Source organism: Xylaria bambusicola, assembly GCF_022495145.1.
Source record: "Xylaria bambusicola strain CBS 139988 unplaced genomic scaffold F5B22scaffold_70, whole genome shotgun sequence".
Classification (NCBI taxonomy): Eukaryota; Fungi; Ascomycota; class Sordariomycetes; order Xylariales; family Xylariaceae; genus Xylaria; species Xylaria bambusicola.
In genome coordinates, this window is record NW_025953623.1 from 141,126 (window position 1) to 153,136 (window position 12,011).

Genomic DNA, 12,011 nt, shown 5'->3' on the forward strand with positions numbered 1-12,011 from the left:
TAACGCACTTTTTTTTGACCGTTGCTTTTTTTTTTTTCAAGTTCTGCTTTTTTTACTTTTTTTTTTTTTTTTTTTTTAAACCCCCCCCCCCCCCCCCCCCCCCCCCCTTTTTTTTTTTGTTGAGATTGACAGTCTAAAATCTGAATACTAGGGCTCATTCCATCATGCCATTCCTGAAGCGAGACAAGGCATTTATCTTCTACGTAGCCGAAGGCACAGGCCCTGCAATTCTCCTGCTACACGGCTGGGCCTGTGACTCGCTGGACTGGCAATACCAAATACCATTCCTGCATTCTCTCGGCTACCAAACCATCGCGTTCGATGCGAGGGGTCATGGTGCGTCCTCGGTACCGCCCGCCGACGAACCCGAACAGCTTAGAGCAGAAGTTACGGCTGATGACGCCGTTGCTGTTCTTGAGCACTTAGGAGTGCCCTCTGCGATCCTCCTCAGCCACTCCGCCGGAGCCTTGGTAGCCTCCATCATCGCCGCGCGCAACCCAGCCGTTGCAAAAGCAAATATCATGGTGGATCCGGAGCACTACCGCGAGCACGACGGGAGAGGCCAATTCATCGAGGCTCTCAAGGCGGCTGCGCAGGGAACTATGATACGGACGCTCGCGCAATCGTACTCGGAGAACACGCCGGAGTGGCTGAAGACTTGGCATCGATATCGCATCTTAAGAACCCCGCCTCATGTTATCTACCAGTCGCTGCGCGTAAAGTCTGAACACCCGAACTCGGTTGCCTGCTGGGACTCTGCAAAGGTGTGGATGAGGGAGCGAAAGGGTCCAAGATTGGTTGTGTTGAGGGACGAGACGAACTTGGAGAAGGAGAGAAGTCTTGGATTAGGTGGCAAGGATTCCATTGAGATCTTCTCGGGCGCCGGGCATTGGATGCATGTTCTTGAACCTGAGAGGTTCAATAACCTCCTGAAGGGATGGTTGGAAAGTGCTGTGACAAATGAATAACCTTGCCTCAGAGAGAAAAGAGAGCCTGTATACCTGTGTAGATTTGCTAGTAATTTTAATGAACGGTTGGAATTGAAATAGTACTGTCGGTACTTTACATTCTTTTAGGTATACTATTCTAATTTCAAATTGCTATAGACAACTCCTCATTTACTTTAATGAGCACCGAGAAGGGCATGACATTTGTCCAGGAGCAAGACATTTTATCAGGCTTCATTTGATCTAGATACTTCGTTACTAGGTGATGTTGACTACTTTTTGCTGTTTGACTTAGATACTTATTTCCTGGGGATACTAGGTGGTTACGCGTGAGAGTAAATGAGCTGAGCCCAACGGCAATGACCGTGGGTGCGGAACTCCTTGTGACACTATCCTTAGGTACAGGAAGGGGATGACCTCTGCCGCCACATCTTGCTTGGCCTACGATGAGGTAATGGTATTTGTTGTCCTTGTCCTCTCGTAGACTCTTCCCGTATTAATTTCAACCTGCCACGACGATAAGAATTCTGTCGGATGCCTCTAAGTTTACTTCTGTTTCTCAGAAGCTAAGACTAGCCGTCGACAAGTACATCGAAACCCGCGAAGAAGAGATCAAAGAGAAACCTTACGATTCGTGGTTCATACTTTCGGGTGGTTACCTAATTATATAACTTTCGCTGCGACGACAATATATCGCATTCAAATATTCATCCGTCTGCCATTCATAGGGTTGTATAGATTTGCTGCAACTTAGAAGTTTCTCTCGTGATCGCGAGGATGTTAAGCGCCGCATCGGCATGATCTAGCCCTTGCGGCCTGATATGTTCAAATTGAGGCTGTCATTACCAGTGGCATACTCGAGACAGCCACTGCACAGATAATCAAATCCCCGGAACCATAAAGTCCTCGAAGTCCTCGTCGTCAGGGTTCGCCGTGGCCTTCTTAGCTGCGGCATCGGCTACCTGATTGAACCTGCGGTCGATGCGCCAGAACTGGATCGCCAGTCCCAAGTCCTGGTACCGCTCGGCCTCTCCGAGAAGCAGTTCCCATAAGTCTCGATTCGCAACGTCATCGCCCCCGGAAGTCTTCCAGTTGTTCTGTGTCCACATTTTCGCCCACTCCGTCGCTCCGCGCACAACGTACTCGGAATCAGCGGCGATAACGACGGTGCGGTATCCGTCGTCAGACCACTGGCGCGCGCGGAGTGCCGCCAGCGCGGCTCGAAGTTCCGCCCGATTGCTCGTCTGCTGTTGTACTTCCCCGCCGAACGGGCCCTTCATCTCCAGGCGACCGGAACACGTCCGAGCTTCTGGTTCGGGACCGAAATAGAAAGCCCATGCGGCGTTGGCACCGCCTCGACCGTTGTTGGCGCAAGCGCCGTCGACGTAGATGAGGATCTTGGATCGGTCATGGACATGGGTGAACCTCTCCATGAAGTCGTTGATGGGGCCAGGTCGGCCAATGAAGGCCGTCTCTGGGTGTTCCAGTGGCGATGGCTCGGTGGATGTCTCGTATGGAGTTGGGAAGATGCGTCCTGTGCCACGCTGTCTCTCAGGCAGACTCATGCCGAAAAAGTCGAGGAACTCGTCCCTTGATGCTGCGGGGGCCGTCATGATTCTCTACTGTAGTGCTGTCCCAATATCTCGTGTGTTTTTATATGCAAGGAGGCTTTGGTAGACTTCGTTCGGCCACTCCCGAACGGCTAGATAGTGGAGGCAGAAAAAACTTGGATCAACAATCAAATACGGTAGATAGAGCGCAAACGAAGGCTAAGATATAGAAGGTCTTCCACCTACACCTTCTTTCTACAGCAGAAATAGCGCTCCCTACTACGTATATATCACTACTTACCTATGTAGGTAGGTAGGTATTTGGCGATGGCCATTCACTGACCAGAACTGACCATCAGTACTGTGCAGTGTGTTTGGGGCGGGGGTGTGGTGGGAAGCTTTATAGCCTATAAGGGATAAGCATGCCAGATCAAGGGGCGGTAGGCCTGTTTGGGAAGTAGAACCAAATTATTCTAATTCCCTTTTTGGATCAAACTGGCCAATTTGGTTAGGCGGTAGCCCTGGACAGGTTATAGCCCGGTTAGCGCGGCCGCCATAGTAGAGCGGACTCCACTAAACTAGGTACTGAGGTCCTCTGGTCTACCGAGTAATTATAAAAGAAAAGAGCCTCCTTTTCCTAAAATGGCCGCAAGAGTAAGTTTACTTAGGTACTTTTTTGTTCACTTTCTACAAGCAACTTGATCGCTAGAGGTTCCTCTGGCCACATGTGTTTACAGTCAGCGAAAATGTGGTTTTCAAGTGCTCCGCCGCCTAGTCTGCCAATCACCCAGGAGCAATGGATAAGACAGATTATGAGCGCAGAATCCTGGCTCGAAAAACTTGGCTTTGTGCACGGTCATCTACGGCCAGCAAACCTCCTCCTCGATGTACGAGAAAATATTCAACCATGTGACTTCGATACCACGGTGATGATTGGCGAACAGCTGAATACGAAAACTTCTTAGCAAAAGAGGAGCTGCTCGAAGAAGCAGGAAATCGGCCATGCACCTTCAACTGCAACATAGTCCGTCACCTAAGTTGACTGGAGCGGGATAAGTGTTTGTTACATGTGTACAAGCTTTACAAGCTGAATATGCAGTTCGCCTTGCACTTCGGCCGTACGAAAGGCCATTGCAGGCTGTTAATGATCATTCAAAGACATGCAGGCAATGTTGGGCCATCTTGGAAAGTGAGGTTATACAGACTTCGCTTCTTAAAACAAGCTATTGAGACCTAAGCGGTCTGGGCTGGCAGACCAGTTGTATATAGAGTCGAATCAAGCCACCAAGGCCAAGATGGAATTGGTTGGTTAAGGATTTATGCAGCCATAGTTGTTCATTGTATTATGAATAGTATCAAATTCCAAGCCCAGATCTCTGCCCTTGTTATAGAGTTCAAGAAAGGGGAGGGAACATCAAGAAAACACCCGTCCCGCCAGAATCCATGTCGCCAAGATCCAGACGCCAAAGAAGCGTTAGTATTCTCAATGGGGGGATTCGATCCTGCGTCATCTGCGAACTGCGCCTCACCTGTGCTACTGAAAATCTACCTCACTACATGTAGTGCTCATGCAGTTTGCCTGATGTTTATATTGACCAGACAGGTTAGTTTCGAGGCCAAAACGATTGACTTCGCACGCAATCCTACCACTATTCTTGATCGAATGCTTATTTCTTTTCACCTTTTGCCTGCTAATCGAATAGAACATAATAACACTACCACTCACTGCCCTTTAGGCTGATGAGCTATCAACTTTTACATCATCATGATTAGTCCTTGTAGCCAGTTTCTCCCAGGTTTCCCAACCACTCTGATGTGCCTCTATATGTCCCCTTACTATCTTGTACGCGTCTTCCCCAATCAATAACCTCTGTGGGAGTTCATATCCAACACACCGACCGCTCTCTGTGAGCGCCTCAACGACGAGTTGCGCGGCCTTGTCGGGGTCGCCTGGTTGCTTAAGATTGTAAGCGTCGAGTGCCTTGATGGTCGGTTCGATACCCTCAGCTAGATCGGGGATCACTTTGGCGGCACGCATGCGACGACTTGGGGTTAGGAATTCTGTACGTGTGTATCCCGGCTCAATGGCCATCACCTTTATCCCGAGATGTGCGACCTCGCTACGTAAAGACTCCGATAGGAGCGACGCGCATGCCTTAGTCGCACAGTAGAGTCCGGCACCGGGCGTGCCATGCCACCCGCCGATGCTACCCAGATTCGCGATGACACCAGAGCGCTGTCGACGCATAAGCGGCAGCACAGCGCGTATCATGTTCAGCTGGCCGAACACGTTGGTATTGAACACGGCTTGTACCTCGTCGTGACTGCATTCTTCGACCCCGCCGGTGAGGATGTATCCAGCATTATTGACGAGGATATCGATACGGCCATAAGTGCTCAGGGTGAAATCTGCGATGGCTTGAGAGATCTCAGCGTCAGACCACGTCACGTCCAGGCTCCTTGTCTGGGCCCCAAGCTCGGATAACGAGGACAGCTTGCATACATCGCGCGCTGTAGCAACAACAATGTCGCCTCGGTTGAGGGCAGCGACTGCGATGGAGTGGCCCAGCCCTGAAGAGCATCCTGTGATGAGCCAGACCTTTTTAGTATTGGCGCTATTCGGGCCGTTCATGGGGGTAATTACTGCCATAGCGCTATGAAACTGATATCATCTAAAACACGTAGATATTCAAACAAAGATGCTCGTAGCACCTGGGGAGGTATGGCTGCGTTAATGTTTACTGATATAGCTACAATAATTCAGCACCACACCCTTGAACCCCGAGTAATTAGATACCCATCCTACTTGAGCTGTATAGTCTTTGTACTTATCATTGGAGTATTGGCACATGGTGTCGTAACAAAGGAAGAAAGACCCCAAAGTCTCTATAAGGCAGAAAAAGACAATAATGCGATCAGGGTAAAAGGCTGGGGCGTATGATTCGGACTCCCTACGGCCCCGACTCTGTTCTTCTTTCGCGAAAGTTTTAAATAACTTTTTTACTGAGTATCTGAAGTGCAGCTCTTCCTCTGGCTGTGAAACAATTCCAGCCTCTGTTCACCAAATCCAGTTTACAATGATTTTATAAGAGAGTAATATGGTGTGGAAAGAGGTAGAAACTCATACAAGGTTGGCAAAAAGAGGATTTGATTTAATTTGAAAATAATGAATCAAAATCTGCTTAACAGAAGGGTAGAACAAGACTTCATGACTGCGTTCAATGCTTTCGACATGGTCGAGACAGCCTTGTAAGTTGACAGTTCTAGTACCTCTACTGTGCATGATCGTACAATGAGTATTATGCTCAAACAGAATATCACTATCTTTAATATGTCCCTTGCCCATTTGGGGTGAATTGTTACAAATTTGATCACTGCTCTTCTAAACTATAGAAAGCTGCAATAACATAATACAAGGGTGTAGTGAGGGGGATTCGTCTGTGTTGGTTTCGAAGTTTCGGGAATCAACGAGAACCTTATAGGAGGGCACTACAGGGACAAATGAGTTGCTTTTTTTCTTTAGCATTTTCCCACGAATTCAATGCGTGTATTTTTTTTCAATCATATCGAGGAGGCAGCTGGCACAATGGACGTCAACTTTAATATCCGGTACTTACTTATTTGCCGTTTGCTTTCCATGCTCGCGCACCTTCTCTCCTCCCATTCATTTTCAGCCTTTACTAGAAGGCAAGAATCTGAACAGCTGAGTGCTGTGGTAATAAGTACCTATTACAGTACTTAGAGCGAAATAGAAAGTTAACAGAATTATAAGCCAATCAGGGTTTGAGCATTTGACCGCTTTAGCCGATTTAGGAAACTCAGGCTTGAATCATAAAGTGCATTTAACCAGGATAGGAGCCCTTGGCCAGAACCCTTGTCCCACATTAACCTAATCGAATTGGTGGTATAGCGTGCAGGGCTGAGAACTAATAGTAAGGGAAAAGGCATTCCCATGCGTCGTAGTCCCGATGTTTTCCATCTATGGGGGAGCCAGTGAACAAAGAGGGCTTCATTGTATATGCAAATTTACGCTATTGGTTACCGCTACTATGGGTGAGACAAGCGACAATAGATGGAGGCTGAGAGCCACGCACACGGTATGCACGTGTGCCGGCGTAATACAAATGAGACATTACCGAAGGGGGTCCTGCCATGTTTCTCATATCTCATTTTAACTGCCTATAAGTCATACAAGTCTACTCATTGCCCTTGGATTTCTCCTATTGCAATTGGCACTCTTCATGGTCAATCGATCACCTCATACTAGCACCTACAAGATTCTACAACGCTCCAAACACTTAAAGATAAATCAAGTTTTACAAATTTTGCCTCCTTCCAGACTCCTTCCTATCCCTATGAAGTCCTTGAAAAAGGTTACCTCTTCATGCAAGGTCCCCTAAACTAGCAAAGGCGATCTATTTCCTATTGAGGCAGCCAGGGACCTTTGCTCGCTTTCTTGGCTTTCACCTTGTTGCATCATCAATTTTTAGCCTTACTGCATTGTCTTTGAGAAGGAAGTTACCCCTTGGTCGAAGTCTTCCATGCTAGTCTCAGATAAGAATAGACTACCTCGCCTCTTTATCCAAGGGGATGGAACAAAGGTACAGGTCGTTTCGCGCTGTGCACAAAGAGACCACGTTCTTACTTAGGTTACACCAGCCAAGCCACTGGCTTGGCCTACTGTGAGTGTCGCCATGTGACTAGATCATACTCATATGCTTGATCGACTGTATGAACATAGAAGAATGCGATATCAACCATTATGACACTGAAGGCAAAAAGAATACCCAAGAGGTGGTCGATGGAGGAAGACTACATACTGCACGAGGAGACACAGAAACAAGGTTAGTAACGTCGACCATACTACTTCCATGCAAAGGAGCACATTCCGCTGTGTAGCATCTCAGGATTTGCTAAGACTGATATCTGGATGCAGAACTGGCTGGTGACACCAAGGACTGGCACCGAATTGCTGCAAAGCTCCCTGGGCGAACCAACAAGGATTGTCGCAAGCGCTGGGTTAATAAAGTATGTGGTAGCTTGAAAAAGGGGCCGTGGAACAAATCCGAAGATGAATCCTTGCTGGACGCAGTTGACAGATATGGTCAGAGGTAAGACTGCTTACAGAATCTGCCCTTTTCAGGGTGGTTGCTTAGTATTATGCTAACATGGCCTCTGAAGATGGACCTTAGTTGCCAACGACGTTAGTTTTCGGAGTCCGGACCGTAAGTGCAATTGGCTGGCCGAGAATCAAATGAAGCAAGAAGATGATACGAGGGAAACCTGGTAGCCAAGCTTGTCTTGCGATGATTGTTTCAGGATAGCTAACGATGTGTAATGCGTTCTAGAGTGCGCTAAGCGCTGGCAGTCAAAACTGGACCCGAACCTTGAACACGGTGGGTGGACAACAGAAGAAGTAAGTTGGCCAGGGCCTCAGTATAATTATCCTTGAGGTCACTTCTCAACTAAGTGTCCCTAAACAGGATGAGCTACTCCTGAGTCTGGTGAGAGAAAACGGGCGGGAGTGGAAAATGTTCCAAGAACAGAATTTCTCTAGGAGATCAACAAACGAATTAAAGAATAGGTTGGTAACTCCTTAGTACTTAATACTGCAGTTATGAGTAGCTCATTGTTTTTCAGATACACTGGCTTAACCCGAAAATCCAAAAACATATTCAATCTGGGTGAAAGCGTGAGCTTATCCCCAAGTTCGGGGTCTTTCAATATGGATTATTCCACAGACATGGAGGACTATGGAGTGACAGAGAGCAGCTTTGGGCTCCATAGCCACATAGGAAACGCGAATGGAGTCTCCATGATTGATCCACTAGTTCAGCAGGGACTGACGGTGGACTGGGTAAATTCACTTGACAGCTCCTGTATCTGGAGGGACCCGTTGAGCTATAGCCACGACTCAATTGTAGAGGATATTTTGCTTGAAGAATTCTTTCTCCCAGGCGATTGCACAATCAGGAAAGAGGAAACATATAAGCCATCATTGATAACACCCTTGAACACAACTCCAGCGACTTCAGGATGTGAACAAGTACCAGGGCTGACAAGCCCGACTTCATGGCCTGACCTCAGTTTCGAACAAGAAATAGTCACCCCAGGGGCCATAAGCGCTGATCCGAGCTACACAATCGAGCCGAATACCCTTGGTGATGACTTATTAGCCTCGATACAGACCGAGAGCTGCGAAATGAGTTTCACTGACGAGGGAAAAGCAAGCGATAACATACTAGCCCCTATCGAGACCAACGTGGGCAGAGTCACGCTCGTCATCGATGGATGCAATAGAGACACGTTAGACAGTTTATTGAGCCTTACGAAATCTTTGAAGGGGAAGACAAAGATTGAGATCAATTGACTTGAAGGCCAATCTAGGAGGGAACCGCCTTACCACGACAAAATATCATTGAGGGCTTTCGTACTGTGTATTAAATGTGTATATTATTAGGGGGAAAGATAACCAGGCGTTCAATACGAGATGAAATCCCTTTCGTATATTATAGTTAAATATACTTTGGATTTGCTGCTGGCAACTATCGGCTTTGTTTGGTAGAAGATTAATTTCGGAATCTGGTAGGAGAGAGGCTAGCAAAAGGCTTAGTTGATCGGTATGGCATGAGTAACCCGAAAAAGCTTTATTTCTCTTCCCGGACTGTACTTAGGCACCAGACTTTGCCGAGCCCATTCCGGCTTATGCTGCCAGCAGTTCCTTGTATCAATTCAACAGCGGTCTAATTAAGTAGACATCGACCTCGAAGAACATTATCTACCATATCGAGGTCTCTGATATACAGATTACAATTAGCACTTAAGGAGGCGCGCGAGAATGAATTGACCTGAAGTACGTGAATTTCTATGCTATATGTCCTATCTAGCCTCAACGCTCTAGAATAATCTGAAATACACTCATGCGCTACATCTATTGTAGGCTGTTGACCCTATTTTTCTATCGTGATCTTGAGTTTGCAGGTTCATTAAAGGGAGTGGCACTTCCCGTAACAACAGAGTTTGCCATCTTCACTGCTAATAATATCATCTAATTTGAGCACCGCGTGTTAGACTACTGAGGCAGATGTATTTCTTCCGATCACAGAAATGAGCTTTACATACCTAGATCGATTGTAGAGGAAAAGTATTCGACCCCAACCCCCGTTAAACACATCGCGCTAATTTCCGTACAGTCTTGGTCAGGGAAATGGACTTGATCGCAGGACTCGCTAAACATTCCATTAGGAGAGGCCTCTAGAATGCTTTTGTTGTTCCTAATGCAGCTACAAACTCTTAGCCCTTCGTTGCCACAGCCAAACTATTTACACTTGTTGGAATGTATTGGAGAACTTACAGGTCTAGGTCAATTCTAGGATGAAAGGGCAAGTTTCCTAGTTGTTTTGAGCCGTCGCAGACTGACTTAAGCCAGACCTTTCCGTGATCTGGAATTATCTCGTGGGAGTTGCAATGGGCAGTAAACCCACCGACATTGTTTCGGCGGGACCGGTGTTCAAATGCTGATACACCGTTGAAGACTGCGCAAAGACCAAGAACAGTGAAAAGCTTCATCTTGAGAAATATAAGATAAGATGCGAGAGGAAGAAATGAGAAGTCGAAAGTATCAACTCGATTAATATGCCGAACAGTGAGTTTACATACCGAAATGAGAGACATATTTATACAAAAGGCAGTTGAACAAAAAAGTACAATTTGCTTGATATCTTTTGTTGTATCTATGAATAGCCTTCAATTTAAGGTCTAGAGAGCATCCCTTGATTACATCCTGCCTCCTTTGTTGCAAAGTAAAATTATGCCACCCAATCACCAATAGGTATAGATACTGTGATCCAACAGCCGTCCTCGACCAATCATTAATCGATTTTTGCAGAGATACTACAAGCCACTACAATCGTGCAGTTCCAGCTACATTGAAATGGAGGAGCATGGGATTGAGATACGCTTAAAGAAATTTGAGGAGACTTAAGCCGAAAGGGTTCATTTTATACATTTTAGTATGATGGGACATTATTAATCTGATCTAGCGCTCTCATAGAACGGAAAATTCCTGCTAGTAGCAGAGGTACAATGTCCTCATCAGAGCCTGTGACCCTGGTCATCGACTTGAAATAACCTCTTACGGCAAGAGGTAAGTTTCATCCCTCAACATTTCAAACAATTACTACATTTGTACTTATCTCAAGTACTGGGAGTGTAGATGAGGAGTGCTGTGTTCGCGCGAGTGCTACGCATACCTATCTTACCTAGTGCTAAAATTATATCTCAAGATTCTTTAATTTTTTTTTGTTCTTTGTGACAACTTTTGCTCTGAGCCAATTATCGCGAAAACTCCCTGGTACGCTAAATGGGGGGGTTTTCAAAGGGATGAGTTTGGTTGGCAAGCAGGTTGTATGGGGGGCGGGTCCTCCCTTGACGGAGACAAACATGCTAGATTGCAGACTCGACGTAAGAGACAGTTGAGTATAACACCACTCAGATGGGTATATACTAGTGTCTTTCAGAATGCTCCGCCTGCTGATATATTTCTTTCTCAGATCTAACTATGATACATTACTTCCAGTACGTAGTAAAGTTAGACTTTCATTATCACATATATCCATCAACCATACCCAACCCGCTATGCCCTCTTCTCATCGTCACGCCTACCAGGACGCTGCACAAAATGCCTCTAACTCCACCAGCACCACTTCTCTACTAGACATCATCCACAGCCAACTCAAGCAGGAGTGGAACTATGGGGCCAATGATTGGTACCTACCCGAAGAACGACTTCCTGGTTTGATCACAAAAGAAGCAATCACGAATCATCTTTGGGAGAACCTCCAGGCCCTGGAATCCCCGCAGAAGGAGGAGCTCGTCAAGAGCATTGCTGAGAATTCGAAAAGGGCTTTTGGCATTGCTGTCATTATAAACCTGGATAGAGATACGATATTCGAACTCTTTTACAAGCTTGAATTCAATGATAGCATGCTTCCAATCTCGCAAAATGAGCCCTATATGGTAATAGACCTACTAGGAGATTACCACGCTAATCTGTTTCGCAAGAATCAAGACACCTTCCTTCATTATCGCTGGGCGAACGATTACGGCTGAGACGATCTTTATCTTCCATATAAGGTAATTACTCCTGCATGGGGGGCGAAACTGGTCACTCTAGCTGTAATGGCATCTACTTTGCTCTGTTAATAGCATTAGGCAAGTGGCTTTTCGGATGTCAAGCTCTCTAGGCTTAGGGTTGGAAGCAGATATAGTTGCACAAACATTCTTAAAGCGCGTCTCAGGCTCGTTTAAGCCACTCATAAACACATCCTTTTGTGCACTAAATTTGTGATACTGTGATCGATGCCACATGTAAATTGTATTGGTGGGCACAGCTGGAGGACATATGGCATGTAGTACAGAATCTCTCTATCATCCCGTAGCACAACAAACATGTCACGTTGCTCGAGAGCGTTGAAGAAAGAATTTGACCAGTCGCGTAAATATTTAGAGGTTC

The 12,011-nt window shown here is 46.4% G+C and overlaps 6 protein-coding genes across 6 annotated transcripts; 3 read left to right on the forward strand and 3 right to left on the reverse strand.

Annotated features, from left to right (window-relative positions):
* The first annotated feature begins 107 nt into the window (after positions 1-107).
* On the forward strand, positions 108-1,032 carry F5B22DRAFT_627155 (Alpha/Beta hydrolase protein). The gene has a single exon (XM_047976306.1). The coding sequence runs from the start codon at positions 165-167 to the stop codon at positions 966-968; it is 804 nt and encodes a 267-aa protein (XP_047825866.1). The 5' UTR covers positions 108-164; the 3' UTR covers positions 969-1,032.
* Positions 1,033-1,150: 118 nt separating this feature from the next.
* F5B22DRAFT_627156 (ribonuclease H-like protein) lies at positions 1,151-2,857 on the reverse strand. Its single transcript, XM_047976307.1, has one exon. It carries the CDS (start codon positions 2,558-2,560, stop codon positions 1,829-1,831), a length of 732 nt encoding a protein of 243 aa, XP_047825867.1. The 5' UTR covers positions 2,561-2,857; the 3' UTR covers positions 1,151-1,828.
* Positions 2,858-3,208: 351 nt separating this feature from the next.
* F5B22DRAFT_627157 (uncharacterized protein) lies at positions 3,209-3,675 on the forward strand. Its single transcript, XM_047976308.1, has one exon. The coding sequence runs from the start codon at positions 3,223-3,225 to the stop codon at positions 3,460-3,462; it is 240 nt and encodes a 79-aa protein (XP_047825868.1). The 5' UTR covers positions 3,209-3,222; the 3' UTR covers positions 3,463-3,675.
* A 340-nt stretch (positions 3,676-4,015) lies between these two features.
* On the reverse strand, positions 4,016-5,374 carry F5B22DRAFT_627158 (serine 3-dehydrogenase). The gene has a single exon (XM_047976309.1). It carries the CDS (start codon positions 5,145-5,147, stop codon positions 4,230-4,232), a length of 918 nt encoding a protein of 305 aa, XP_047825869.1. The 5' UTR covers positions 5,148-5,374; the 3' UTR covers positions 4,016-4,229.
* Positions 5,375-7,259: 1,885 nt separating this feature from the next.
* Positions 7,260-8,867, forward strand: F5B22DRAFT_651565 (Homeodomain-like protein; the record flags this gene model as incomplete). Its single annotated transcript, XM_047979483.1, has 6 exons — positions 7,260-7,341; positions 7,434-7,608; positions 7,679-7,722; positions 7,846-7,913; positions 7,981-8,081; positions 8,138-8,867. 6 exons carry the CDS (start codon positions 7,260-7,262, stop codon positions 8,865-8,867), a joined length of 1,200 nt encoding a protein of 399 aa, XP_047825870.1.
* A 476-nt stretch (positions 8,868-9,343) lies between these two features.
* On the reverse strand, positions 9,344-10,171 carry F5B22DRAFT_627161 (uncharacterized protein; the record flags this gene model as incomplete). The annotated part of the gene is made up of 3 exons (XM_047976310.1): positions 9,344-9,545; positions 9,620-9,780; positions 9,852-10,171. The coding sequence occupies 3 exons, from the start codon at positions 10,169-10,171 to the stop codon at positions 9,484-9,486; spliced, it is 543 nt and encodes a 180-aa protein (XP_047825871.1). The 3' UTR covers positions 9,344-9,483.
* Positions 10,172-12,011: the final 1,840 nt, after the last annotated feature.

Bases quoted from the DNA above. Each gene is read 5' to 3' on its own strand.
- F5B22DRAFT_627155 (XM_047976306.1), top strand. From the start codon at position 165: ATGCCATTCCTGAAGCGAGACAAGGCATTTATCTTCTACGTAGCCGAA.
- F5B22DRAFT_627156 (XM_047976307.1), bottom strand. From the start codon at position 2,560: ATGACGGCCCCCGCAGCATCAAGGGACGAGTTCCTCGACTTTTTCGGC.
- F5B22DRAFT_627157 (XM_047976308.1), top strand. From the start codon at position 3,223: ATGTGTTTACAGTCAGCGAAAATGTGGTTTTCAAGTGCTCCGCCGCCT.
- F5B22DRAFT_627158 (XM_047976309.1), bottom strand. From the start codon at position 5,147: ATGGCAGTAATTACCCCCATGAACGGCCCGAATAGCGCCAATACTAAA.